This window comes from Pteropus alecto, unplaced genomic scaffold, assembly GCF_000325575.1.
Source record: "Pteropus alecto unplaced genomic scaffold, ASM32557v1 scaffold134, whole genome shotgun sequence".
NCBI lineage: Eukaryota > Metazoa > Chordata > Mammalia > Chiroptera > Pteropodidae > Pteropus > Pteropus alecto.
In genome coordinates, this window is record NW_006436283.1 from 10,386,591 (window position 1) to 10,414,271 (window position 27,681).

Consider the following 27,681-nt stretch of genomic DNA (forward strand, 5'->3'; position numbering starts at 1 on the left):
GGGAAAGATTGTGGTTAACTCAAGGAAGAGAACAGGGGCCAATATAACTAAAATATAGAGAACAGAGAAAAGAGCTTTTCATGAGGCTGAGAATTACCTTCTCAAACTGAAACTCTTGAGAGAATTTTTGTAGAAAAACTACAATGTGTGAGATAAAAATATAATAGATGGGATTAAAGGCAGATTATACATTGCTAAAGAAAAGATTAATGAACTGGAAGACAGAGCAATGGAAACTAACCATAACAAAGCACAGAAAGAAAAACAGAATAAAAAAGAAAACAAATCATTACCGACAACTTTCAGCAACCTAATACATGTGTACTTAGAGTCCCTAAAGAAAAAGGGTAAAAGATGGGGACATTTCATTATTTAAAGAAATAATGGCCAAAAGCATTTCAAATTTAATTAAAATTATAACTCTACAGATCCAAGAACTTAAAGAAACTCCAAGCACAAGAAAAATAAAGAAAACTACACCATAGCACGCCATAATCAATTTGCAAGTGATAAAGAAAAACAAAATCTTGAAAGCAGCTAGAAAAAAAGACACGTTACAGAGGGAAAAACAGTAACATCAGACTTCTTGTAGAAACAACTCAAGCAAGAAAACTGAAGAAACATCTTTAAATTACTGAAAGAAAAAAACCCAACTTAGAATTCCGTACCCAGTGAAAATATCTTTCAAAACAAAAAGTAAAATAAAGACTTTTCAGATATACACATGTCTGCTGATATATGGAAGAATTCACCAGCAGGAAACCTGTTCTAAAAAAAAAATCCTTCAGGCTGAAAGATAATGACATGAGATAGAAATATGGATATACACAAAAAATGGGATGGAGATTCCATTGAAATGGTAACTTGGTAAAATATAAGGCATTTTTAATATTATTTAAGTCTCTATAAAAAAATAATTCACCGAATAAAAATAATAATAACATAGTGTGGAGTTTATAACATGTAAAAGTAAAATGTGTGACAAGAATAGCATAAAGGTCAAACAATGACAAATAGCAATAAACAATTGTAAAATTGTTATACATGAACTAGTATAAAATCACTTAAGGATAAACTGTAACAATTTTAAAGTGTATCCTCTAAACTCTAAAGCAGCCACTAAAATAACAAAGCCATTAGTTATAGCTAACAGGCCGATAAAGGAGATAAAAGAACTCATAAAAAATATTCAATCCAAAAGGAGGCAAAAAAATAATAATAAGGGAAACAATGGACAGATAGGACAAACAGAAATAAATAGTAAGATGCTATATTTAAAACTATCCATAACATTAGTAACATTAAATGAAATTGTCTAAATATCCCAAGTAAAAGGCAGTGATTGTCAAACTGACTGAAAAAGCAAGATCTAGCTATATACTACAAATAAGAAACACTCTTTAAAATTAAAGAGGCCAATAAGTTAAAAGTATTTAAAAAGATATACTACACAACACTAATCAAAACGAAGTTGGAGTGACTATATTACTATTCAGTCCAAGTAGATTTCAGAGCAAAGAATATTGCCAACAATAATGGTCATTACTTAATAATTATGTACTCATTTTATCAACAGGACACAAATATTCTAAACCCAAGAAGAAAAAACTTATAGAACTGCAAGGACAAACAAACACATGTACAATCACAATAAGAGATCTCATTATCCCTCTCTATCAATAATTGACAGGGCAAGCAGACGGACAAGGATAAACAGATTTGAATAACACTATCAACCAAAATATAGAAGTATGCCATCCCCATATTAATTCAGACTTTGTTAATAAGAATTTATGATAATTTTGGCAGAGACATTTAAATTCACCTTTATTTGTTCTAAGATAAATGTCTTTTTAAATAAATACTTTGTAATAACATTATATAGGCCACGTTTATTCTATTTTTTAAATAAACTAAACTATTCAAATAAATTTTTTAAATACCTTCCAACTCACACTACCTATATACAATGGCTATTTACTATGAAGATGAGAGGTCTCGGTGAAGTGTTTCTGAGAGGGAACTGGAATAGACAGAGCTCCTCTGCTTCTCTCTGTGCATCTGCTCCGCTTTCCTCTTGGCATCAACATAACTACTCAAAACTTCAGTCTGCATATGGCCCATGGTGGCTGCCTGGCCACTCTTCATCACAATAGCTTTCCACATTTTCAGCTTCTGCATTGATTCAGTCTCTAGGTTTTCCAGTTCCAACTTCCCAAGAGCAAGTAGGAGAGCAGGGCAGTGCAGTACAGCATGATGGTTAAGAACTGGGGTTTTAGAGTCAGATACACACAATTTCAAATCCCAGCATCTCCACTTACTAGCAGTGTGACCTTAGGCTCTTTGTACCTCTGAGTAAAATTAATGTGCTGCCTTTGGAAAAGGTGCCCACTCTAGATCCAATGAGCATGGCAGAGAAGGGGGTGCTGGTCCCATGTAGAGAAGATGGTGGGCAATAATCAGAAGCTGTGACAGGGAATATTCTTCCATTTGGAAATTGAAAAAGAATAAGCGATCACATATCTAATATACACTGCCATCTATGAATCGTTTGAATCAAGTCATTAAAAAAACACAAAAGAAAATCTACTGAGTGACACAAAAGGTAAAAGTCAGCATTCTATCAGGAAAAGAGCACTAAATTAGGAATCAAAGGCCTGGGTTTAATTCCCAGCTCAGCTTCATATTAGCTATGCCGCTCCGGTTAAACTGCTTAATATCCTTGAACCTCAGTTTCCCCCTTTAAAATGCAGATAATAACAAACAACCACATACGATTCTTTTGATGAAAAATCAAGAGACTATATATTCAAATCATTTCCTTAACTATAAAACATTAAATAAAATACCATTATGTTTTATTAGTTTATCAACTCTCCATCAGGATTATACTTATTTTACACTTCATGGGTAAAGCAAATTCTGATGGCAGTAAAATTTGAGAAGCTAAATATATAAACTGCTTAAAAAAACAGGTTTTCCTAATTGAATTCCTCAAAGCATCCAATAAACTTAAAAATCTCATGCTACAAATTAAATCTATTGTGTGAATAGTGTCACAAATGTCTCCGTCAATAAGAGATCCCTTGACCATCATATTATACTGTCAGTCATTTAAAGCAGTGTGGTCTCGTGAGAAGAAATGCAGAGTTCTATGAAGACATATCTACAAAGAAATACTTAATGGAACAGAATTTCCTTTTCAACTTGAAACAAGGTCACCACGTACTTCTGTCCTCTCTTCAAGCTTTCTATCGCGCTTCTTAGAGGGAAGGTTATGTCAGCATGCTCGCTGGGGCTAAGGAATGCTCACAATAAACTGGAAACTTTGACTGCTCCCCGTCTAAAACGGTTTCAGATGCTGGAGCAGACTGCTGGAAAGAGAACAGATGGGTCTCCACCAGCACCGCTGATATTTAAGAAAACTATTTTTCAGAAAATTATATTCAGTTTTTAGGCACTTTCAAAAGTATAGGGATAATTTTTCCCAAAATCACACAAATGTTTGTATCAATGCAAAACTGAATATTTTTTAACAAAACTTTTTAAAACTTTTTAAACAAAATCATCAATTTTGGCAGTGCCTCCTAGTAATTTATCCATAGTTTCCAACTTCAAACTTAATGGTACCAGTTGCAAGAAATGCAAACTATTATATTACTTAGAAAATTATTACTTAGAAATTTATTAAATTTACTCAGAAAATTTTAAAATTATTAATTACTTAGAAAATTATTCAAACGAAACATCTTAAATATGTAATAAATATATGATCACGTCATAGCCACAACCTGCAAAATGAATGACTACACATTGGGGGTTTGATAAAGCTTTCATGATAAATTGGAACTTTCTCTACTAAACAAGGTGAATCTTCTTAGTAATAATTTCAAGCACTACTACCATTCAAAAGTACATGATTAGTCATAACAGAGCAAGCTAAGGAACAATTAACTTCCCAAGTAAAGAACTTGAAATGTTTCTAATTATAAGTGCATAGCACCTCTTTAAAAAATAAAAGCGAAATCAAAGAATCAGACATCAAAAGGCCATTAGGTCTTTCAGTATAGACCATTTCCAGACCTAGTTTACTCCACATAAAACCTTTGGGGTGTTTTCATTTTTCACTAAGAATAGAGATATATGGTTCAAATTACTGAAAGTTTCTTCAAAGTTCCTTGACATTTCTATATTCCACACCTAAAATGAATAAACTTTATATCAATAATAAAAAAAACTTAAGGATCTGAATTTTAACGCAGTCACCAATATTTAAATTCCCTTGTCAAATTTCATAACATCGAATTTCAGGGACTGTGATTTAGTGAGTAACAAAGAAAATTCAGTAAGAAAATAAAAGCATGTTTTCCTAGGGATAGAAATGTTTGACATTTGCTTATCTATTGTTTATAATACTCTGACAGAATCTTTCTTCCAGAAAAACAGGTCTGTTTGCTTTACTCCTAACCACATGCTTGGACATTAACATATTACCAGATTCACATCCTTGAAACATTTTATTTCTTCTGGCAGAGAAATTCTCTTTTCTCCACCAGCTCATTTTCTGTCCTTCCTTGAAAATCTAGTTTATTGCATAGGAATATTCGGCAAAGTAAGTCATGCTCCAGTGTCACCTTAATCATATACCACACTGCTACCAATCCTTTGACTAGTCCCTGTTCCCTCTGAGAGAAGGTACATCCCTCTGTCCCCACCTTTGAGGGGATGCGGGACCCTACTGGACCACCAGTCTCCTGTACTTTTGTTCCCACTGGGCTCATGTTCTTAGGTTTCTCCACATACACTCCGCACTCACCATCTCTACACCTAATGTTAATTCTCTTCCAATGTCTCAGGTGACTTTTACTATACAGAAGGATAACATATCAGGTATATAAGCGATTGTGTTCAGAATATACCTTGGGGACACCATCAGAAAGAGATCTACTATTCAAATTAATACCAGATTGAGAGTTAAAATATACAAATTTATTACTGATGAAACTTATTTTTTGAGTTTTATGAAGAAACCAAAGTATCTGATAGCCAATAGCTGACATAACCGTGAGACGTTACCATCATTGAGGACGTTTTTCTAGTATTTCAAATGTGTTATTTAATTTTGCTTTTTCCTTATACTTTAACACACAGGTTTAAGTTCAATGTGATACTGAGATTAAAGAAGCATTGCTTTCAACATGGCTGATGATTTCTACTTTCTCTCAATTATGTTTTGTTTGTAAGATCTGATTTCTTATCACTAGCACTGGCACTATTTTTCTGATTTGCAAAATTACAATAAAATATTAAAATGACTATATAAATGAGCTGCTATAGCAAAAAGAGACAACACACATACACTGTCCAATGGCCAGCAAGTGTAACGACCTAATATTTCTATTGCAACTCGTTGACCTAAGGTGGTGATGTTCTTAATTTACTATTTTTTATGATAATGATTATACATGGATGAATATAGACAGTAAAAATCTGTCAGAGTACTTTCAGCACTAATCAGCAAAGAAACGTTGTATTTATGAAGACTAGCAAAAGAGATACAAGCAAAATACCCTCAAAGGAGGGAAGGACAACTTACCCAATTTAACCGCTTACCTCAATTTGACAAGAACACCCAACTCCCTGAGTTATAATTCTATGGTTATCAAACAATATGTTAATCAATGGTTTGAATTCTGGAACAGACTAGTCCACCAGAAAAGCATATTCTTATGAAATGTCTAGAAGCCCTTTACATGATCCTCAATGGCTATTCTCCTTTTGTGGGCTACAGCAGCAGCCACCACTAGTGTAAAAGAGAAATATGCGTGACACCTCCCCAAGTCCCATTTTGAAGACAAATAATAGAAGCCAAGTACAAGAACAAATAGCTTCCCCAGCAACCCTACTCCTAGGTATAAACCCAAAGACCTGAACACAGGTACTCAAATACTTGTATATAAATGTTTATAGCAGCACTAGTCACAAATGCCTAAAGGTAGGAACCCAAATGACCATCAACCATTGAATAGATAAAAAAAAATTATGATATATACACACAATGAAATATTATTCAGCCATAAAAAGAAATGAAGTAATGATACCAGCTACAATGTGGATGAATCTGGAAAACATTATGCTAAGTGAAAGAAGTCAGACACGAAAGGTCACAGACTGTATGAATCCATTTATGTGAAACATTCAGAATAGTTAGATCCAGAGGGACAGAAAGCAGAGGACTGGGGAGCAGGTAGGGAATGGCACCCAACCTGTGTAATGAATACAGACTTTCACCTGAGAGTGATGAAAGCGTTTCGGAACTAGATGGTGGTAGGTGGTGGGTGCACAACACCGTGAATGTACCAACTGTCACTGAGCTGTTCACTTTAAAGTGGTTAATTGTATGTTATGTAAATTTCACCTCCATTAAAAAAAAAAAAAAAAAAGACAGCAACTGAAACTGTGGAGCTGGGTCAAACTTAAAAGGCTGACAGGGACCAGGTAACAGAAATAAGAAGAGTGAGCCCAAAACAACATGCTCTGCATGTAGTTACGTTTCCTTTTTGTTTTTTCTCTTAACATTAATTTTTTCCTTTTAGTCTCTTCTCTTCTTGGCCAGTCTAATAGAGACCTGTATAATTTATTAACTTCTTTTCAAAGCTGGTTTTGAAGATGATCACCGTGGTGTTTCCAAGTTCACTGAATTCTGCTCTTAGCTTTACTTCTTATATTTTCTTTATTTATTTTGCTGTCTTTATCTGGCTTCTTGAGGCAAAGGCTTAGCTCACTTCAGTCTAGATATCAGATTAGAGATACTTCATAACATTGGACGAGTAATGCTTTTATTATCTTTCAGGTTTAAATATTTGGAATTTTTTATTATAATCATCTTTTTAACTTTAAGTGATTTAAAAGTACAATTTTAAGTTTCCAAACATGAGGGTTTAAAAAAGAAAACTGACTGCTTGTTATTTATTACTAATTTAATTGCACCAAGAACACAAAATGTGGTCTCGATGACAATGATTCTTTGAAAACTGTTGTGACTTCCTTTATGACTTAATCCACGCACTATCCAATTAGCTCCAGCTACTTGTCACGAGAGAAGATGGTTGGGTGTTGCCAGATAGTGCATGTTTCAAGAGAAACCAACAATCCAAATTTCATGTGAAACCTCCTTATTTTATAATGTTGACAAATAAGTCAAATATTTCAAAATATTCTGCAGGCTAAATTGAACACATGTGCAGAATGACTCAACGTGCAGCCCAGAAATTTGTAACAGCTAGTGGAAAGCATGAACTTAAAAGAGAACATCAAAATGGGCAAGAAAGAAAGCACAGAAGTAGCAAAGATAAGAACAGGATGTAGGAGAAGAGATGAAGGGACAGGAGTGGCTAATGTGACACCCTGAAATTCTAAAATTAAGGAAGTTAATGGTCTGAGACTAAGATATATTTGTAAATCATTGCTATAAGAATGGCATTGAAAAACGGTTTCTAAAACTGTGGGACTGGATTGTCTAAGGAGAGACTCCAGAGTGAGTAGGGAACAAAACGAACATGCAAAGACGACTGAGCGGAAGGAAGAAAATCAGGAGAACGCGTGTTCCGAAAACTGAAGAAGAGAATGTTGTTAAGGAAGGGAGACTGAACAAAACACAGGTTGGAGGTCGCTGGAACGCTGGAAGAAGTTTTGGTAATTTGAGGGGAAAAGCCAAACTGGATTGGGGAAAAGCCAAACTGTAAATAAGGAAATGGAGACAGTGAGCAAAATAACTCTTTAAAGAAATCTGAGTAGCAAAGAAGGAGAAAAGATCACAGATGAAGGTGGGGAGGCCGGGCTGAAGCTGAGAAAGGGGTTTTTAAGATGGACACCTACTCTTGTCTATGTTAAAAGGACCAATACAGTTGAGAGATAAGAAGAGGTCTTGAATTAGACTGCACAATGGAGAAACATTAAATAATTGGAGGTAAAGAATTAGTGAAAGGATTGGCATGAGGGACACACCTGATAAGCTAACAGAATATAAGAGTACAGGTTTAAAACGAGGACATTACTTTTAAAAATAAAATAAAAAACAATACAAAGACATTAATGGACAGTCATGAACAAACCGTCAGAAATTTTTTTAAAAAAAAATCAGGGACAGAAACTCAGAAGGAGTTGGCTGTTGTCTATTAAATTAATAAAGCATCTATCAGCAGTGTGAACAAAATCAAAGAACACTCATGGTAACAGAGAATATGATGATTTTCTAGAGTTAAAAAAAAACATTTGGGAGATCTAAGTCAGCCTTTGATTCACTTATTAATTTTGCAGAAACCTAACAGTGCTACACTGCTCAGGAGGTCAAGTGGTTCCACAAGGCTCGCTATCCTCTTGAAAAAGAGGCAAAAGACCATAAAGCAAGCTGAGATCAAGAACATTACTTTTAAACAAGTTTCAAGGTCATGGAAAGGTCACTATATATCTAGATTTTAATCACTAATCTATAACTGAATTTATAGCAAATCAACAATAATTGATTCCAAAATGATGATTCAGACTTACCATAAATTCTTTTCATTAGGCAATGATAAAAAGGTCAGGAGTGTATATATTACATTTCAAAAAGAATTCTATCAAAAAATTAGTCAAGAATAGTACTAGTTTTCATATACAAAGTGACATCTGGCTAGCATCTCCTAAAGAGTCTCTCTCAAATGCTCACTAAAATACCTAGAAAAAGAAAGGCAAATAAATGAGGGGAGGCGGGGAATCCCAATATCGATAAGAACTGAGATAAACACAGCACAATGAAAAAAACTGGGAGGAATCTCCAAAAATACAAAGCAAACAAACGTGGATTGATTTAAAAAAATAATTATCTATACAGGTTCACCTGAGAGCAAATGTAATCTGGTCTCAGGAAACAGAATCTGAGAAAAATGAGGTCGAAAGACACCCCCTCCCTCCCTCAGGTCAAAGATTCTGTGTCTAAAATAATAAAAAATTTTGATAGCTGAGATTCTTCCACGTAACAGGAAACATCAGAGTAAAATCTGTTCATGTTTTATATACATCCATTCAGAGCCTGGAAGTCCCAGAGAACATCTGGATTAAGAGTAAAGCTCAAATGGCGGTGTCCTGGATACAGGGAGCTGCGTTGCCACAGATGAAGTAATGCAGATGGATATAAAAACATGAAGAAACCTGAGTTCAAAATATATTGAGAACAGCAGGATTCACATTCACTCAGAAAAAGAGACTCATCATGTAGGCTACGAAAAAGTATCTCATCAGTAAAGCAGAGTATCTATAGGTGATATTTTCCTAAAAACTTGGAATTCACTGGCAGTTGACATAGAATATTTCTATCCAGCTGTAGATCTTCAAGAGAATATAAACATTATACAAGTCAACATGGAGCAGAGACAAGACAATCCATACCCAAAACATGTCGTACACTAATGTTGATGGTCCCTAGAAAAGTGCATACACACCATGGAAATTCAATATGTTTGTTAAACAAATAAAACATCAAAACTGGACAAAATTTTACCTTGTTCAAGACTGAGTAACAAAGTAGAAAAATACCAAGTCTAAAGTCTAAAATCTATTGTGAAACCAAGGAAAAGAAACATTCCAGATACACAAAAGAAAAACCTTCTGTTAAAATGATTTAATAAGATATCCAGAAGAAAATATCAAGAAAATTGTGACGTATCTGAACGACAGAATATAGTTCTCTATGAAATAAAAGGTAAAATCTTAAGAATTATCTAAGATAAAAATTCAATAAGATTAAAAATGGGGAATGATTACGATTAAGAAGGGATAAAAAAAGGAAAATTTAGAGAATAAAAATTCATAATGGAGGGGTAAAGAGCAGACATGCAGGTGCAGAAAATCAAATCAGTGATGGTATAAACCATCTTCAACATATATTCATAGGACAAAACAATACAGATAAAAGAAAATTAAAAATATGAAGGAATGATAAGAGATACAAGAATGGATATAGAAAGAGGATGCTAAAAAATGAAAACAATTTAATAATGATGTTGAATAAATGATTCTGTAGTGTAACAGATCTGGAACAGAGATAAAGAGGTGAGATTTCCTAAATAAATATATGGTACCTGAAGCTAGGGAGCTCAATGAGATCACTTAACAAATGTAAATACAGAAGAAAAAATGGTCAAAGACTGAACCTTTTTCTATCAATTCTGAAATATAGAATTGAAAGAAAAAAAGGACTCGGTTCAAAGGAGACTGAAAAGGGCCACCCAATCTGTTAGGTAAGAAACTGTCAGATGCTTCTGGTACCACGGAAGCATAGAAAAGAGTTTCCAGAAGAAGAAAAAGAACTCCAAATTCAAGAGAATAGACCAAGATGGAGACACAAGAGACCCCTCCTTCCACAGACACAATGAATGTACATACACAGTAATTTACTCTAAAAGAAATCCAGAAACTAGCTGATAACTCTTACACATCGCCTGGCTCTGGCTATCAGCCCAGGGCTATAGATGCCTATCAAAAAACTTTGACCAAAATTTACACATTATGGTTAAAGTATTCCTTCTGTACAAGGATGCACACACTCACTATGATATTCAACATTTTACCAAAAAGGTGAGGGTGATGATAGAAAAGACATAAAAATCGAGAAGGAAAAAAATAAATTATTTACTGATTATTTAAATGTCATTATCCACATAGCAGATCCAAGATAATTTATAAACTCTGAAAATAAATTCAGCAAAGTTGTTGGATGTAGGAGTTTAGCATAAAAAAAAATGTACTTCTGTTCAGCTGGATCCATTAGTTGGAAAATGTCATTTAAAAAAGATAAAATACAAAATGGTAGCATAAATTATAAGGTACTTAAGAATAAATCTAACAAAAATATGTAAAATATATATGAGAAAATTGTAAACATTTATTAAAAGACATTAAAATAGACAAAGTAATGGAAAACTATACTATTTATGAAAGAGAAACTAATACAGGAAATGTTTTAATTCTACTTAAATTAATCTATAAAAACAATGCAAATATAAAAAATCCCAACAGAATTATAGTAAGATCTTATTCTAAAACTGAAATAAAAGATCAATGGCTAAGAATAGCTAAGAAAATTTTGCAGATAAAGAAGAGAGTGTGGGGGAAAACAGGAATGTGGGAGGAGATGTTATCACTCTATGACAGCTCAAGATTTAATATGCATTCAGAGTAACTACAATAGAATAACAGTAAATAGTTCTATTTAAATGTGATCAAAAATATTTTGATTTTATTTGTTATTCTTCTGTGATTTTTACAATTTTCTATAGCAAATATGTACTAGTTTTGTGATGAAAATAAAGCCAAAGAATAGATACTTTGAGAAGTTTGCTCACTGGACAATGTCAGTATCTAGGGACCCTAGATAAGTTCATTTTAACATAAATTCTCTATTATAATGGTAAGAAAAAAAGCATTCCTCTTTTGGATTAGCCTAGAACTTAAATGGCAGTGACAAATTACAAGCTTTTAAAATAACAACTATAATATGACATCAATTTCTGGTTACATTTAATCCTCCTTTGATATAATTAATCTAATTCTAGTTACATAAAATCTAAAATCTAAAATGATTTCATACATGTCAAATAATTTCTTCCTGCTCCCTAATTCTACATAATGTCTTGGTTGTTAGAGGGAACATTATAAGCAGATATGAATATCTGACATCTTTTGATGGAATAATATAGTATAAATCGTATCTGTTCTTAATTTTAGTGATAATAGTAATAGGAAAAACATACTGAAAATTTACAAACTCAATTAGTATTCAAATTGATTATATCCTCAGTTAAAACCAATACCACATATTCTTTAATAAGTATTATAAATTACAGGCTATTTCTATAGTGTAGTGGAACAGTTTTTATAATTAATCTTCCAAGAAAATTTCTTAAAAGTACAAATCTGTCTTTTAAACAGAATAAAATTTCTTATAAAGTTGACCCTGTAAAGATGTTTTCATTTACTTATGAGAAACAGAAATCTTTACATTAACTATTCAAGTCTGCAGGCTTCCTTTTAGCTTCTTTCTAGATAGCTCTTTAATTCACAATTTTTTTTTCCATTTTAAAGTAAATAACTATTAATTCCTTCAGATATTTTTACCAACTTTACAAACAAAATGACCAGGCCACAGTTCCTCACTTTGGCAGTATATAAAACTAGTTTAGAATTCTATTATTCAGCTACACTTTAAATTCCTACAGAAGACTGATTTAACCAACTTCTCCCTTTCTACCAAAATTCAAAATTCAAGCTCCTGGGTAAACTGGAAGGTTATCTACTTTTAATGCAACTGCATCCAATTTTTTTTGCAGTAAGCAATGTTCCATTAAAAACAAGCCTAATCAAAATATAGTCCACTCCTCTGAATAATCACAAGATTATTTAGTATTCCATTTAAGTCTTCTTTTAAGATTAGTTTCTAGCAAATAAAAGTACAAAAACATTGTCATCATAACTTTGCAGTTTTATTATCTTTACTCTAAGGCATTCCTATTTGAAGATTAATCCCTGCTCCTACTAACACTATAACTGTTGATTTTTAACAGCAAAAAAGCAACGAAAGATAAATGAGATTTAAAAGAACCTTATAGGAAAGCTTTTCCACTCATGTTTAAAAATATAACATCTTTAAAAATATAACTTTAGGGGTAAATAAGCTGTTTTCCACTGTAATGGGAGATTATAAATACTATGTATTATGAGGAAGAAAAAACTTTTTTTTTTTAAGCTATATGTCAGTTTGTTGGGAAAATAACACTCTAAACTATTTAATAAATTCCCTCATTTTAAACAGAACTATAAAGTCTGGCAAAAGACAAAGTGCTGCTAATTTTTGTATAAATAAATAATTTTACAGAATGATTTTCAATAAACCAGATGGTGAACACTTGCTGAATGTCACTAATGTCGAAAGTTGTTTTCAAAACAGGTCAAATAACACAATTCAAGAACATTCTGAATTACTTAGAAAACATAAAGAATTTTTTCTAATAATTCTATATGTAAGTGAAATTGTACTTGGAAAGGTAATGATATATGAAAATATCATTATACATTAAAAAGTTACAAATAACAAAAATTAGTGGGAGCAATATTTTTTAAAAATCAAAATATGGTAAGAATAAGCCCTTAAGAAATTTTCACACTTTTTCCTTATTTGTAATACTTGCTCAATTATTTTATAATCACCCAATCAACAACGAGCAGGTCCATGAATCAGATCACTTACGTCTTAGGTCCCCATAAACAAATCAAGTTGATATAATGACTGTTCTCAGAACTAGAGGTTCAAAACTATAGCAGGGTAATGTGAAAGAGAGGAAAGGCCTCCAATGTTTCTTCCCTGTGGTCCCTAACCAACTTAAATCCCCAGTCACTTTAAATGGATCTCTGAGAATGCCATTTAATAGTCTAAAGGCCTATCCTCCCCACATGTGTGTCTCAATTTGCACAACATAAAAACTGGATGGAGGTATATATCTAAAAAAAGGTGTACATGTGTTTACCAAAAGAAACATAATAAGAATGTTCATAACAAAACTATTAATAATAAGCCAGACCTAGAAACTGCCCAAATGGATACTGACAGTAGAATGAATAAATACATTGCAGTTATATTGCAGTTCTATGTTCACTTTGAAACACTATTCGATAAATGAAAATGAATAAACTACAATGATATATAACAATAAATTTCACAAACCTAAATATTGAACAAAGAAAGCTCACTTCTCTCTTGCCCCATCCTGAGTACTGAATCTTGAGCTGTATGACTAGGGTCATGCAGGAAGAGGCTACGAGAATGGCTGATAGGACCCTCAAAAGAGCATTAAAGGGACACAAATCCTACTAACTGTATCATGGACTCCATCAAAAAGCCTTCCCAAGAGCTGCTGGGAATGCCTCACCGACAGATCCCCCCAACTGACCCCCAGCCACCCCCAGCACTGTGCGCCTTACCCACACACTCCTCCACCCTGTAATCAGCTCCCTGTGTGTGCTCCCAATGGCGGCAGTGAGAGTGAGCTTTAGCAGATGGCTAGTGAGAACATGCAGAAAGATGGCCCAAATCTGAGGGCCAGAAAGAGACCTCAAACTTGAGCTTTAGCGCCACTTTTGTTAAAACAAAAGAGTCTGTCAGCACTTGGCCTGATACGTTACGAGATCAAAAAAAGGCATCCGAGGTGAAGAATTCTGCCACAGGAGGGAGGAAGACACATGGGGCTGGTGCACCCTGGAAAATCTGAGAAAGCCTCAGAATGACGAGCAGGACGGAAGGAAGGGATTTCTATCCGAAAGGCAGTTATGAAAAACCTCTAGTAGGCAATGCCTGCTTCAAAAGCGAGGAGAGCAACAGAAAACTTCAAGGAACATGAAAAATCAAGGAAACATGACAACATTAAAGGATTACAACAGCATAGGAACTGGCCTCAAATACATGGAGATCTGTGATTTCCTGACTAAGAGTACAAAATAGCTGTTTTAAAGAGACTCAGTGAGACACAAGAAAACACAGGACAACTCAATGAAATAAGGAAAATAATATGCAAACAAAGTGAGAAGTTTAACAAAGAAACAGAACATATCTTGGCCACTGTGAATAATGCTGCAATAAACACAGAGGTACATATCACTTTATAAACAAATGTTTCCAAATTTTTCAGGGAGAGATGCCCAGAAGAGAAATTCCTGGGTCATATACTATTTTAATTTTTTGAGGATCCTCCATACTGTTTTCCAAGGTGTCCTTCGATAGATGATTGGATAAAGAAGATACATATATACAATGGAATACTACTCGGCCATAAGAAAAGATGAAATACTACCATTTGTGACGACATGGATGGATCTTGAGAATATCATGCTAAGTTAAACAAGTAAGATGGAATAAGTCTAGAACCATATGATTTGACTCATTTGAGGGATACAAACTGAAAGCAACAAGCAAACAAGACAAACTAACAAACAAAAACTCATAGACACAGACAGCAGTAAGGTGGTTACCAGAGGAGGGGGCGTGGTGGAGAGAGGTAGAAAAGGGTAAAAGGGGTCAAATATATGGTGCCAGAGGAGATCTGACTTTGGGTGGTGAACACACAATGCAATACATAGATGATGTATTATAGAATTATATGTTTGAAACCTATATAATTTTATTAACCAATGTCGCCTGCATAAATTTAATTTAAAAAAAAATAGAGATCATACAAAAGAACCAAACAGAAATTCTGGAGTTGAAAAATACAATAAATGAAATGAAAAATGCAATAGAGAGCATCGATATAAAAATGGACTATGCAAAAGAAAGAACCTGTAAACTATAAGACAGGAACTTTGAAATTAGCCTGTCAGAGGACAAAAAAAAGAATGAAAGTGAGTGAAGCCTATTAGAGCTATAAAATACCATCAAAAGAACCAATTTACAAATATTGCCATTTCAGAAAGAAAAGACAAGGAGAAGGGAGTAGACAGCTTATTTAAAGAAATAGTGTTTGAACTATAGAAAACAGTGTGGAGGATCTTCAAAAAATTAACAAAACATAATATGATACGATGATCTAGCAATTCTACTTCTGGGAATATACTCAGGAAATAAAAACACTAACTCAAAAAGATAGCTGCACCCCCACGTTCATAGCAGCATTATTTACAACAGCAAAGACATGGAAGTAAACTAAAGGTCTACTAATGGATGAATGGATAAAGAAATTGTGGTGTGATCCATTCATACTAATGGATGAATGGATAAAGAAATTGTGGTGTGTGTATATATACACATACCCTACAAGTATATATATGATGGAATATTATTCAGCCATGAAAAATGAGGAAACCTGCCATTTGTGACAACATGGATGGACCTTGAGGGTGCTATGCTAGGTGAAATAAATTACGACAAATACTATACGGTCTCACTTAATGTGGAATCTAAATTTAAAAACCAATCTCATTGAAAAAGAGATCAGATTTGTGGGTTCCAGGGCAGGGGGTAGGGTACAAGGGAGAATTAGAGGAAGTGGTCAAAAGGTACAAACTTCCAGTTATAAGATAAGTAAGTACTAAAGATGTCACGTACAACATGATGACTACGGTGTTACCACTGCCATATCTGTGAACACTGTTAAGGTATGGAGGTTCCTCAAGAATGAAAAACAGAACTACAATATGATCGAGCAATCCCACTTCTGAGATTATATTCAAAGAAAATGAAATCAAGATCTTGACGAGATCTCTGTACTCCCATGTTCATTGCAACATTATTCACAATCATCAAGATACGGAAACAACGTAAGTGTCCAACAACAGGCGAAAGGATAAAGATGTGGCTAAACAAACAATGTTGAGGTAACCGAGATCCATACCTCACATTTCACACTGGACGCATTCCAAATGGATCACGAATTTAAATGTGAAAATCAAATCATATACGTACTAGAGACAAATGGAAGAATTTTCATCGCATGTTCATCAATAGAGAATTGGTTAAATAAATTACATCAAATACATAAAATAAGGAAACTCTTTACGTCCTTATATGAAACAATCTCCAAGATATAGTGATAAGCAAACACATACAAAAAAGAAAGATTGGGATATACGTAGGATATAGGGAAAAGATGATGCGGAAAGAATATTTACGCCTGCACATGAAAGGATACACAAGGAACTAGTAGCCCTGCTCCTCCCAAAGAGGGAAAATGTGTCACTAGAGGACTTGTGTGGGGGGCAGGCTTTTCCCATATGCTCTTTTTTCATCTGTCATATTTTAAACCACAGGACTCTATTACTTAGTTTTTCAAAAAATTATTTTTAAATTGTAAGGGTACAATTAGCCACTGTTTTACTTTTCCTTATAGTATATCTACAGCAAATTCTAAGCAAGAGCAAACTTAGATATTTCTAAATGTTTATATAATAAGATATCATATATCTATACTTTACAAATTTATATAGTACATAAATTTGTAAAATACTTTACAAATTTATATAGCACATAAATTTGTAGTACATAAATTTATGATCCTAATAATATATAATTTATATAGTACATAAATTTATATAGTACATAAATTTGTAAAGTCAGCTAAACATATGTCAGTATTATAAAGTAATCATGAGAAAATTCAAGACAATGATTAAAAAGAAGAGTAATGGAATATCCAGTTTTCTTGAGATGCCTCTTTTTAACAAAAATGCATGACTAGTTTATTTCAGAAATGCTGAGAGGCCTCTGGCCTGAGAGGTTATGACCCAGATTTAAATTATTTATCACTATATCATCTAAAGACCAATATTATATGCTCTAGTGAAATTTCCACTGCCTATTTTTAATACTAAGTGGAAAACGGAAAGCTTATATATATTAGTGACAGGGTAGAAATATTTATAATGTTTACAATTTGACAATGGAAAAAGTTAAAGTGGGATGAAAGGATGAATAAGTGAATGAATACCATCACATTCTAAAAGTGATATATTTTACCTTTGTGTATATATATTAAAGAAAAAATTTCAAATAATCAAGGAAAATTTCTGTATCATATAGTTGTCTTTTAGAAAATGAGATTATCTCTAGACCAACTAGGTATAACTCCATTCTTAGATTCGAATGCAATAGCGGCCCTCGCCCCTACCCCTAAAATGTTTTCCTTTGAGAAAAATAGCCAGCTTCTGCTGTTGACTTTGAAGTTTGGACCACGCAATAACTAACTCTGCTTTCAGATCAGATTACTCCTGCTCTACCAGGTGCTATATTATTAGGATCATACAGACATTTAGTCAAAATGAAGACATCACCTACATAGAGAATGGAAGAAATAGATCTACAGCGGAATTTTATTAAAGTCTGAAATGGCTTTTTTAACTCCAAGTAAAATTTGGTATTTTGGTAAAGACTTTTAAAGCCTTAAAGAGTGTTACCTGGCTCAGGAAATGATTAAGTTGGATACAGAAAACTATGGAGGTTTCAGGGTTCTTTCATAACTTATCAGTGAACATTAAAAGATACCACACTGTTTTACACATAAACTCCCAATATCCCACTGAAAAAAATCTTTCTGAATTCCAATTGCACTTATTGTCAGCAGCTTAATACTAGCACTTGAACTACTTCAAATGCCTAATCTGGACCATAAAATCTTTAAGAAAAGCATTATGTCTTGAGCCAGATCTTCTAAGCCTTCTATATGTTTTAGCATGATACTACAACACATAGACATTGTAGGTACAGAGCAAATATTTGTTATTTCACTGTTATTTAAAGGGATTATCTCTTCCTTTAGGGATATAAAGCACAAATCAACAAACCAAAGAAATTACAAAAGAAGAGAGACAAAGTAGAACAAAAGAGAAATAAAAGTTGCGTAAGTTGAATAAAGTACACAAATTATTTTAAGATGTTCTATTCAGCAACTCAGCCAATACATTTTACTAACAAGAAGTGAGGGAGAAGGAATGATTATGCAATCTTCTCAGGCAGGATAAGATACTAAGTTTGCTTGATCCTGGGTATTCTTTCCCTTCCTTTCTATAAGTTACTTCTGTTTGTAGGTTTGGGGAAGAAAGAAAAATGGAATTAGCTTATAAACAGGGAGTTAGCTAGATACACTGAGCTCAAGAAGTAAGCTATCTTCTTAAACCACTTTCTGGGGTCAGGGACCCTGCTGATCTTTCTCTTAATAAAGTTCTTATCACTCTGTAGTATAATCGCCAAAGTTCTTAAATATCTTTGCAACTGGACTATAAGGTCCTCTGGTGGGAACTCAGTATTTATTGACTAAATCAATGTTTTCCACCTGAAAACTGTGTGGTAAAGCCTAGTGATAAGTAGGGTCTAATCAATTTAGTAAAATGAATGGAAAAGACAAATAAAATCTAATGCTTTAAATGTGTATATTTAAGTATTATATCATGAGTCAAAACCTTTCCTAAACAATGCCTATATAGTAGTCCGTTTTCAAATATAACTGGAACATTTTGCCACCCACATTTCCTAAAAAATCTACAGAAGAATTTATAAATGTTCTAAGACCTAAATCTTATCTCTTTTTTTGTTCATGGTTACAGTTAAGAAGAAAGCTTCTGAAATTACTACATTTTACTTCTTATATTACTATCACTTAAAAACAGCTGAACTAATTTTTCCTCTAAAAAAAAATTTACTGGCTAGTAACAAAATTCTGAAAATAAAGATTCATGATGAAAAACTGACTCAAACTAAACCATAGCAAGGCTATTATAAAAATATGATGTTTAGGTTCTAGCTACTTAATTTGGCTCACAATTAAGAATAAGAGTATTATTAAAATTAAATATATTACAACTTTACTCACTTCAAAGCTTCCTCACATTTACTGATTTTCTTTTGAGCTTCTTCTTTTTCTTTGTCAAGTTCACTCTGCAAGTCATGCACCTGCCATGACAAGATATGTAATATTTACTAGAAGAGTTTACTCAAAAGAGAAATACAAACAATGAGACAGCAATCTTAAACATTTTTAACATAAAATTTGATGTATATATTTCAAGATAGAGACTTGGTTAACCATAATCATTTACTATATAATTATTTCAATAATATATTGTGAATACCAATTTTCTGGTCAAAGTTAAATAACTGTTTAAATCTACCTGCAAGTGGATTCCCTATAAAATAAACTGATATGTGAAAAACTCAAAAAGAGATCGATCACTTGAATTTTTTTTTTAATTACCTATTAGCCAAAAAATTAGAAAAGGAAACCAGTGTAGCTGGAGGAAAGGGGGGAGTAACCAGCAGCCATGGCTCCCTGGACATGGCAACTGAGGGTGCAGAGCCAGCTGGTAGGTAAGAAAACTCAAGTCGCTCAGTGGGGTAGGGAGACCAGCTACACACCTGTGGGCAAGCCAGGTGAGACTGACAGTGCAACTGCTGGGTGTGGGGGATGGGAGAGGAATGACAAGAACAAACCCCCCCAACACACACACACAAACACACACACACAGTCACAAACCTTTTCAAACACTGAATCAATGCCAGCCAAAACTACCTGTTGTTAGCTATTTATAGTAGTTTGGATGGAGTCCTAGTTAACTTACAAACTCTATATTCTTTGACACGAACCTTTTCAAACACTGAATCACTGCCAGCCAAAACTACCTGTCATTAGCTATTTATAGTAGTTTGGATGAAGTCCTAGTTAACTTACAAACTCTATATTCTTTGATCTTTTCCTTTATAATTCTTTTGTATTTTTTCCCTTGGTGTTTTAGTAAAATGGATGAATAAATGAATGAATGAATGAATGAATGAAAGGCCTGAGCAGAGAGAATATTTTCCATGAGAATATCAAAAGCCTTCTACTGGCAGCTGTAACGGCAATCACCAGGTGGGAAAAAAACTAGAGACAGAGGAACATGTAGGTGGTGGGGTGGACTATCAGCAGGTTTAGGAGACTGGAGCCCCGCACCCATATTTTAAATGGTAAAATTAAAATGCCTCATAAATACCTACCTTAACAGGAGAGAAGGAGCAACTAACTTGCCTTGCAAATTTTTGCCTCTACAGTTATTTTACTTTACATGGGGGAGAAGGGGATCTATTGTCCAAAATTTTATCAGGTTCAAGATTGAAATTACTTATATCTTACTTATCTTGGATCCCTAGAATGTATTACAGTGCCTGGCACACAGAAGGCATGCTAAATTGGAGCAAATATATTATTAAAGCAACAGAAGCACCATCCCACGTCTTTAGTATAGAATCAAAGAATTCGTCTCAAAATTAAACTAAGAGATGACCTAATACAAAAACATGTTTTTATATCAGTAAATCCTTTCCTGAAATAAAATCTTAAGTGAAAATCCAAACACTAACTTAAATAAAAACACAAAGAAAAACAAATCTATTTGAGTGGAAGGTGGGAAAATGACCACAGGGAAGAAAGCTAAGGGAGAAACCAGCGTTGGCGAAGTTTATGTCTCAACTGTACTTTCCACTGGCGTCACTTACACAGACTCACCTATCCTTCTGCTTTGCTGTTTCTCTGTTAACTAATTTTAAGTCTCTTGTAATATCACACAGATTTGACTTTTGACCCAAATTATACATTTTCTTATTTTAATAGAGAATATTTGATGTTATTATATCTAAAATACTTATTTGTGCAATTTTTCTTTATGCTCCCTAGTTTCTCGTGTTCCTTTTTTATACGACTCTTTTTATTCCAAAGTCCTCCATGTTCTGATTGATAGAGACCATTTTTAATTTCACCAGTGATCCTATAAAGATTTCACAATTATTTTAACCTATATTTCTCTAATAGTCAGCAAGTAAAATTAACTTCTGTGTTCTATCTTTCAAATAATAGCTTAGTATATGTTTACTATTTCTATCTATTTTGGTTTTCTTTTAAATAATCTGGGAATGTTGACCTAAGTAGTTGTTTTTAACACTTTTTTAACTTTACATACCTCTCAAGAATTTTGGGGGACATCTGCATTGTTTTGCATCATGTACACGATAAACATTTGAAGTCATCACTAGTTTAGTTAATTTTGGCATTCACCGCTACTCTTTATTCTTGTTTCGTTTTGATTTGATTTTTTGCTTATCCTTAGGTTTTTAAAGTACCTAAGATTTTAAATAAAATCTTTCAGTAATTTTATTTTCAAAAAGAATATCTAAATGACATATCTTTGAAGCTTTGCATGTCCAGGAAAGTCATCCTGCTGCCTTTACACACAAAGGAAAGTGTATAAGATTCTTGAGTCATAACATTTTGGTCTAAAAACAAACCATATATCACTGTATTGTTTTATGACATTCAGATTTGAACTAAGACTAAAGTCATCTGACTTGCTTTCCTCTCGGCCTGGACTGCATAAGACCATTTTCTTTGTATTGCAACTCAAATGTTTTTAAATCTCTTTTTATTGATTCTTATCTGATACAGGGTGCACACACAGACCTTCAGAAAAGTGTTCTCATATCTTTGGTTATTTTTGTGTTAATTTATTCTTAGTCTTCCCTTCAGGAATATCAATTGTTGTACACTGGTTTTCTATTTTCTGCCTTAACATCTATCTTTTTCTCTAAATTGTTTATTCCTTGCCTTTTTCCTTTGCAGTTCAAAAGATAGTGGTTTATCCTTCATGTCATTGATTTAATTCTTTACAACATCTGTTTACCCCTAACCAGCTCCTACGTGGATTTCAAATCTGCTACTGTTTTAGGTTCCTTACAACCCTTCCTATGACAATTACCTCCATTTCTTTTTCTTTACTTCATCCTTTTCTTTCTCTATGATATCTGTTCCTCTATCATAGACATCATATTTTCTGGTATGCTACTGATGAATTTCTTAATGTTTTCTTTTGGAATGATAATGTTTTCAGGAGAAAACTCCTTTCTCTGAGTCTTCCTCCGCTCTACAGTATTTCCCCAGTATTCTGGCTTGAACAGTGTATTATCTGTTCAGATTCAGTGCTTGACAAAAAATACAGGGTGCATAACCTTGCTTCTCTTGCATGTCTCCCAGTGTGGTCTCCTCCCCGGAGCTGCAGCTAAAATTCAATTCCCAGGAAATCCCCAGGAGGGTTCGGGGATGTCTTCTGAGGAGGCATTTTTCTCCACATCCCGCAGCCTACTTCTCTGGTCCTCTGAAACAATGCATTACGTGTATGGAAAACTAACAAGGAGGCACTATCACAGTTACTGATGCATCAACAGTATTTTACGTTGGGGCTGTGCTACCAGGGCTTCCCCTGTATTTCCCACTCAAAATTTTTTTTTTCCTGGGACTCAAAACTCTCTCCATGAAAGCATAATTTGAGATTTATCCCTTTAAGTGGAAACTTCAAAATATTAACCTTTTTTTGAGAAAAATCTATCTACAATTAAATGATGACTATAAGTACAAGCTCTTGAGTCAGACTGCGTGGGTTTGTGTCTCTGGTCCTTCACAAGTTACTTAATATTCTGTGCCTCAGTTGCCTCCTCGAAAAATGGGATAAGAGAGAGTATATAAAAGAAATTGTAATGAGCTAATAAATTACTCCGTGTAAAGCTCTTAGAACAATATTTGGAAGATAATAAATGCTCAACAACTGATAATTATTATCATTACCTTCTCAGATTAAACACTCTACACACAAACATTTTCTTGAAAACTCGAAGTCGTTACGAATACCCAAAATCACAGCATGCCACAAAACAGTAATTCTCTTAGATGGACTATCTGCCCTTTTAAAAAATGGCCCCTGAATTGCTAAGAATTTTGAGTTCTCTTAAGTGCTTTTTATCATTTGCAATTCACTCTTAACCTCTGTCAAGTTTTCGACTGCCGCTTCCCAATTCTTGGTCAGTGTGCTAACTCAAGCACCTTGATCTAATTTATGCTTCTAAAACTATTAGAACCATTTCTAATGCAGGAATGGGACTGAGTGGGAGACTTCCCTCTGAGTTAAACATGCATGTGTCAATGCACAGACTTTTGAGCTGGGGGCTCCTTAAAGCTAGAAGCTGTTTCTCATTTATTTTTATATCCCCAGCACCCAGCACAATACCTGGCCCCCACTAGAATAGTCAATAAATGCTGTTCTGGGTTTGTCTGTTCTTAATTGAATATATTTGTATTGTATATTTAAGGGCCTTTTAAATTATATTTTTGGTTTTACCTGTGTTTCAGATAGTTGTGGGTAATAGGAACAATGCTATTGTCGATCTTTCCTTTTTAATGTATTAATGGCAGTGCGGAATAAGGCTTGAACTAATTTGCTTGTAATCCTTTCCCCACTATATATTATTACCAAAAATAAATGTTAATAATTTAAAGAATGGAAAACAAACCAGAGACTCAAAGATAGAGCATATATTCTCAAACATGAGTTTGTTGTAAATATTTTGTTTTAAATTTAAGATTCTAGTAACTATAAATGCATTTGTTGAACATTTACTAAATGTATATTCTACTCCTTTTCATCCTAAAAATTTAAGTAATCGAGAAATGAGTACTTATATAAATAAGCAAGAATTCTGCTATCCATAAGGAAATAGATAGCTGTGGCAGACATCACGGCAGAGCACAGGGCGTCGAACTGCCAATGGCCCCATCGACTGGCTGGATAACTCCACTGTCTCTCTTAGGTGCGCCAATCTCAACTTCACAGCATGAATAATATGGGGGCTGGGCTGCGGGACTTTCATAACTCGTTTCACCGCACAAAATCATTTTTTCAAAACGTCACTCAAGGCCCGTGTCCTCTTAAAGACAATCATGCCAGTAGTGGTTGGAAAATACCATACGATATATGTAAAGCTGCGGAAATTTTAAATTATTTTTAACCTAATTAAAAGAATTACATATGAATGTTAAAACTCAAATAACTATTTTTAGTGGTTCTGAACACCATTATATTTTATATCTCATTTGTTACAGAGTTACGTCAGAATTATTATAAGTAGATATTTCCAGTTTTGAATATACATGCTTAACATCTGTCTCGTGAATTTCTTTAGGTAAACACCACCATCTTTTACTCTCTGGTGCCTGTTTGGAAAACAAGCAATAGGTTATTTGTAGGAGGCAGGTGTTTCCTTGCTAGTAAAATCATTTAGCCTACCCATTTCCTGATTTAACAGATTAGGACACTTCATCAAACAATGACATTTAGTTTTACTACCTATTATTTGTTTGATGTTCAAAGATCTTAAGGCAGGCAATAGCCACTAGAGATCAGTAAAGACCATTAGATAATGTGTGCTTAAATTAGGGATAGCATCTGATGCTGTTTCTCTTACCTCTGAGACGAGTTAGAGTCTCTCGCTCTGCTTTCTTATTGGCATGAGGAAATAATGTCATTCAGATGGCATTTCCGCCTCTTGAACAGATATTCAGAACTAAGTTTTATACCAAAAGTTATTGAATGTGCACACCTGTAACACCGTCTAACAAACAAAAGCCCTAAACATCCCATTTCACTATCCAGTTCCACAGTCCAGGGCTATGTGAGATTTATGTCAGCTCGCTGAGCAGTCAAAAAGGATATTCCCTGAGGGGGGCACAAGACATCAAATCTTCAAGGACTGAGATCACAGCAGGTTTAATAAAGAAAGAACAGATGTCAATTTAAAAGGAGGAGATTATGGAATTAATTGTAAAACAAAATGTGACATGCTGTGCAACATTTTCTTCCAATATAAACAATGTTGGAACATATGCAATGGAAACAAATATGCTTATTTTTCTTTTAAAGGTGCTATTATTTTAAACACGTCTTACTTACACTGAAAACAATTAACACACTTTAACTAGTTACATTGTTAAAAAGCTAGGCAATTGATACCTCATGGAAAAAGAAAAGCTGTAGTTATGACGCCTGACAGAAAGGCTCCAGGTCTGCTCCCTGAAGTGAAACAGAATAGGAATGGTTGGAAGGCAGTTGAGCTCTAACATTCTGTATCTTGAGTGTGTCCATCAGGCAGAGAGGCAGGTGACAGTTCAACTAGTTGTTAAGATAGAGACCAAAAAAGGAGAAAGACTGTCTTTCCAGCTCTATCTACCTAACAGTCCTCAGTAAGACTTAAATAAGTTTGGGATAGGAATACATTCTTTTAAAATTAGTGCATGCCTTTCTCCTTGCTACCAGCCCTCTCTCTGTCTCACAGGTACAGAGATACCATCTCTCAGGAAGAGGGCTGACCTCAGAGTGTAAGACCAGGAGCGGGAGGCCAGGAAGGTGTTCCTTAATGGATGGGAAGCCAGATATCTGCCCAAAGAATGAACAATGGACTAAAATGTACACCCAGAAGATGTGCCTCCCTTCTACAGTGGGAGAGAGGCTTATTGTAATGTACAGTCTTTTGATAAGTAAAAAATTTATGAAGCTGCATGGCTCGACAGTAAAAACCGAAAAATTTCTTTAGTTCAGTAAAAGCATTATTTCCCTCTCCTGTTATCATTTTGTAGATGTAAAATATATGTAAGATCCTGAATTGAGCTGTATTCAAACTGCAGCCAAAAAAACTTTAACAATAAGAAAATTTATTATAATTCTAAAGAGCACATATTCAGATCAATACATACATGTCAGTATTGACTTTTTATTTTTTTTACACCTACAGCATCCGGTCTTCCTAGGTGGTCTCCCATCCAAGTATTAACCAGGCACAACCCTGCTTAGCTTCCAAGATCAGATGAGATCGTGACTTTTCCAAATGACAGAAACCTTATTCTTAGACATTCAGCTCCAAGAGGGCAGAATTTATGTCTAATCCATCCTTTACCCGTCTCCCAATCCCAGGACCTGGTAAGATACTCTGCCAATGAAACCATTTAATGAATATTTGCTGAGTGACTATACAGATAAGATATGATATTATAGGTTTTTAAAAAGTTTCATGCTGTAAAACCTGTTTAATTTTAATTTGTATGCATTAATTTTGAGTTGGAGGGTTAATCTTTTTTGCATATTCTGAGTGTATTTTACAAATAGATTAATTTGGTAAATGTTAGAATAGTAAATATTATAAAATCAGCACCAAAATCTTTGCTATTCAAGTACTCATTTACTTTCTATACTATATAGCAAACAAGAAATTCAAGATTGAAGTTTTATAAGTCACAAACCTATATAATTCTGCACTTTATTGCCAAAGTGTTAACAGTGTGTCAATGAAATCCCAGTTATTATTGATACCAGGGACACCAGCTTATGTCTACAGAAATATTCACTATTATAAAGGACAAGAAATAATTATTAATCAATTTTTTAGGAGACAACTCTTTCATTGTTTTACATTCTTTGGTTAAATATTTAGAGTTCCAATATACATCAGAAAACACATGATACACCAGAATACAAAATAATGCCCATCAACTATAACAGGTAGAAAGAAAATAAAATTTCATAGTGTTATTATGAGAAATTAAAATATATACTTTGCTCATTAAATATAAAATACAAAAATCATTCCTAATTGCCTCATTTGCTATTTCAAATATCTTATAAATATATTACCTTTTTATCACAGGTGCATTTTAAATGACTTTTCTCCATTTGAAACCTATTTTCTTGATCCTGTAAACGATAAATATTTATTTATAGTATACTTAAAATTCCTACTAGAGTCAATAAAATTAGTAATCTAATGAAATAAATCAATCTACTGGATGACAAGCTTTGAGCCACATACTAGTAAGAGCGCCCTGCCCATACAATTTTCTAAACTACAGATAGAAACGTGATCAGCTTTATGTTAGAGGCTACAAAACCTGAGTTATTTGAGGATGTTACTGCTTGCAAAAGTATAAGAGAAAGTTCTGACCCTCAGAATTTGGAGATTACTTAAAGATGACCAACTGATTCAATGTGGAAATAATGAATTTGAAGTTATATCATATACTAGGTCCCTGGTACTTTTTGACCATGAGGGAAAAAGTAAGATCTAGATAGTGTGAAAGAGACAGAGAAATTATGAAGACTGGCAGATAATAATTTAAAGGGAGAAAATTATTCTTAGGACCTAGAGGGTATTATGTGAAGTGAAATAAGTCAGAGAAAGACAAATACCATGTGATTTCACTTATATGCAGAATCTGAAAAACAAAATAAAGGAACCAACAAAACAGAAACAGACTCATAGAT

General features: G+C 33.8%; 1 protein-coding gene across 6 annotated transcripts in view; it reads right to left on the minus strand.

The window, feature by feature from the left end:
* CEP112 (centrosomal protein 112) overlaps positions 1-27,681 on the minus strand; it is a 328,322-nt gene that overhangs the window by 223,900 nt on the left and 76,741 nt on the right. For all 6 annotated transcript variants that reach the window (XM_015589808.2, XM_015589807.2, XM_006912420.3 and 3 more), the window contains 2 exons: positions 27,055-27,114; positions 19,389-19,468 (listed from right to left, as the gene is read on the minus strand). In XM_015589808.2, the coding sequence (XP_015445294.1) occupies positions 19,389-19,468; positions 27,055-27,114 (140 nt within the window). The remainder of the gene's footprint in view (positions 1-19,388; positions 19,469-27,054; positions 27,115-27,681) is intronic.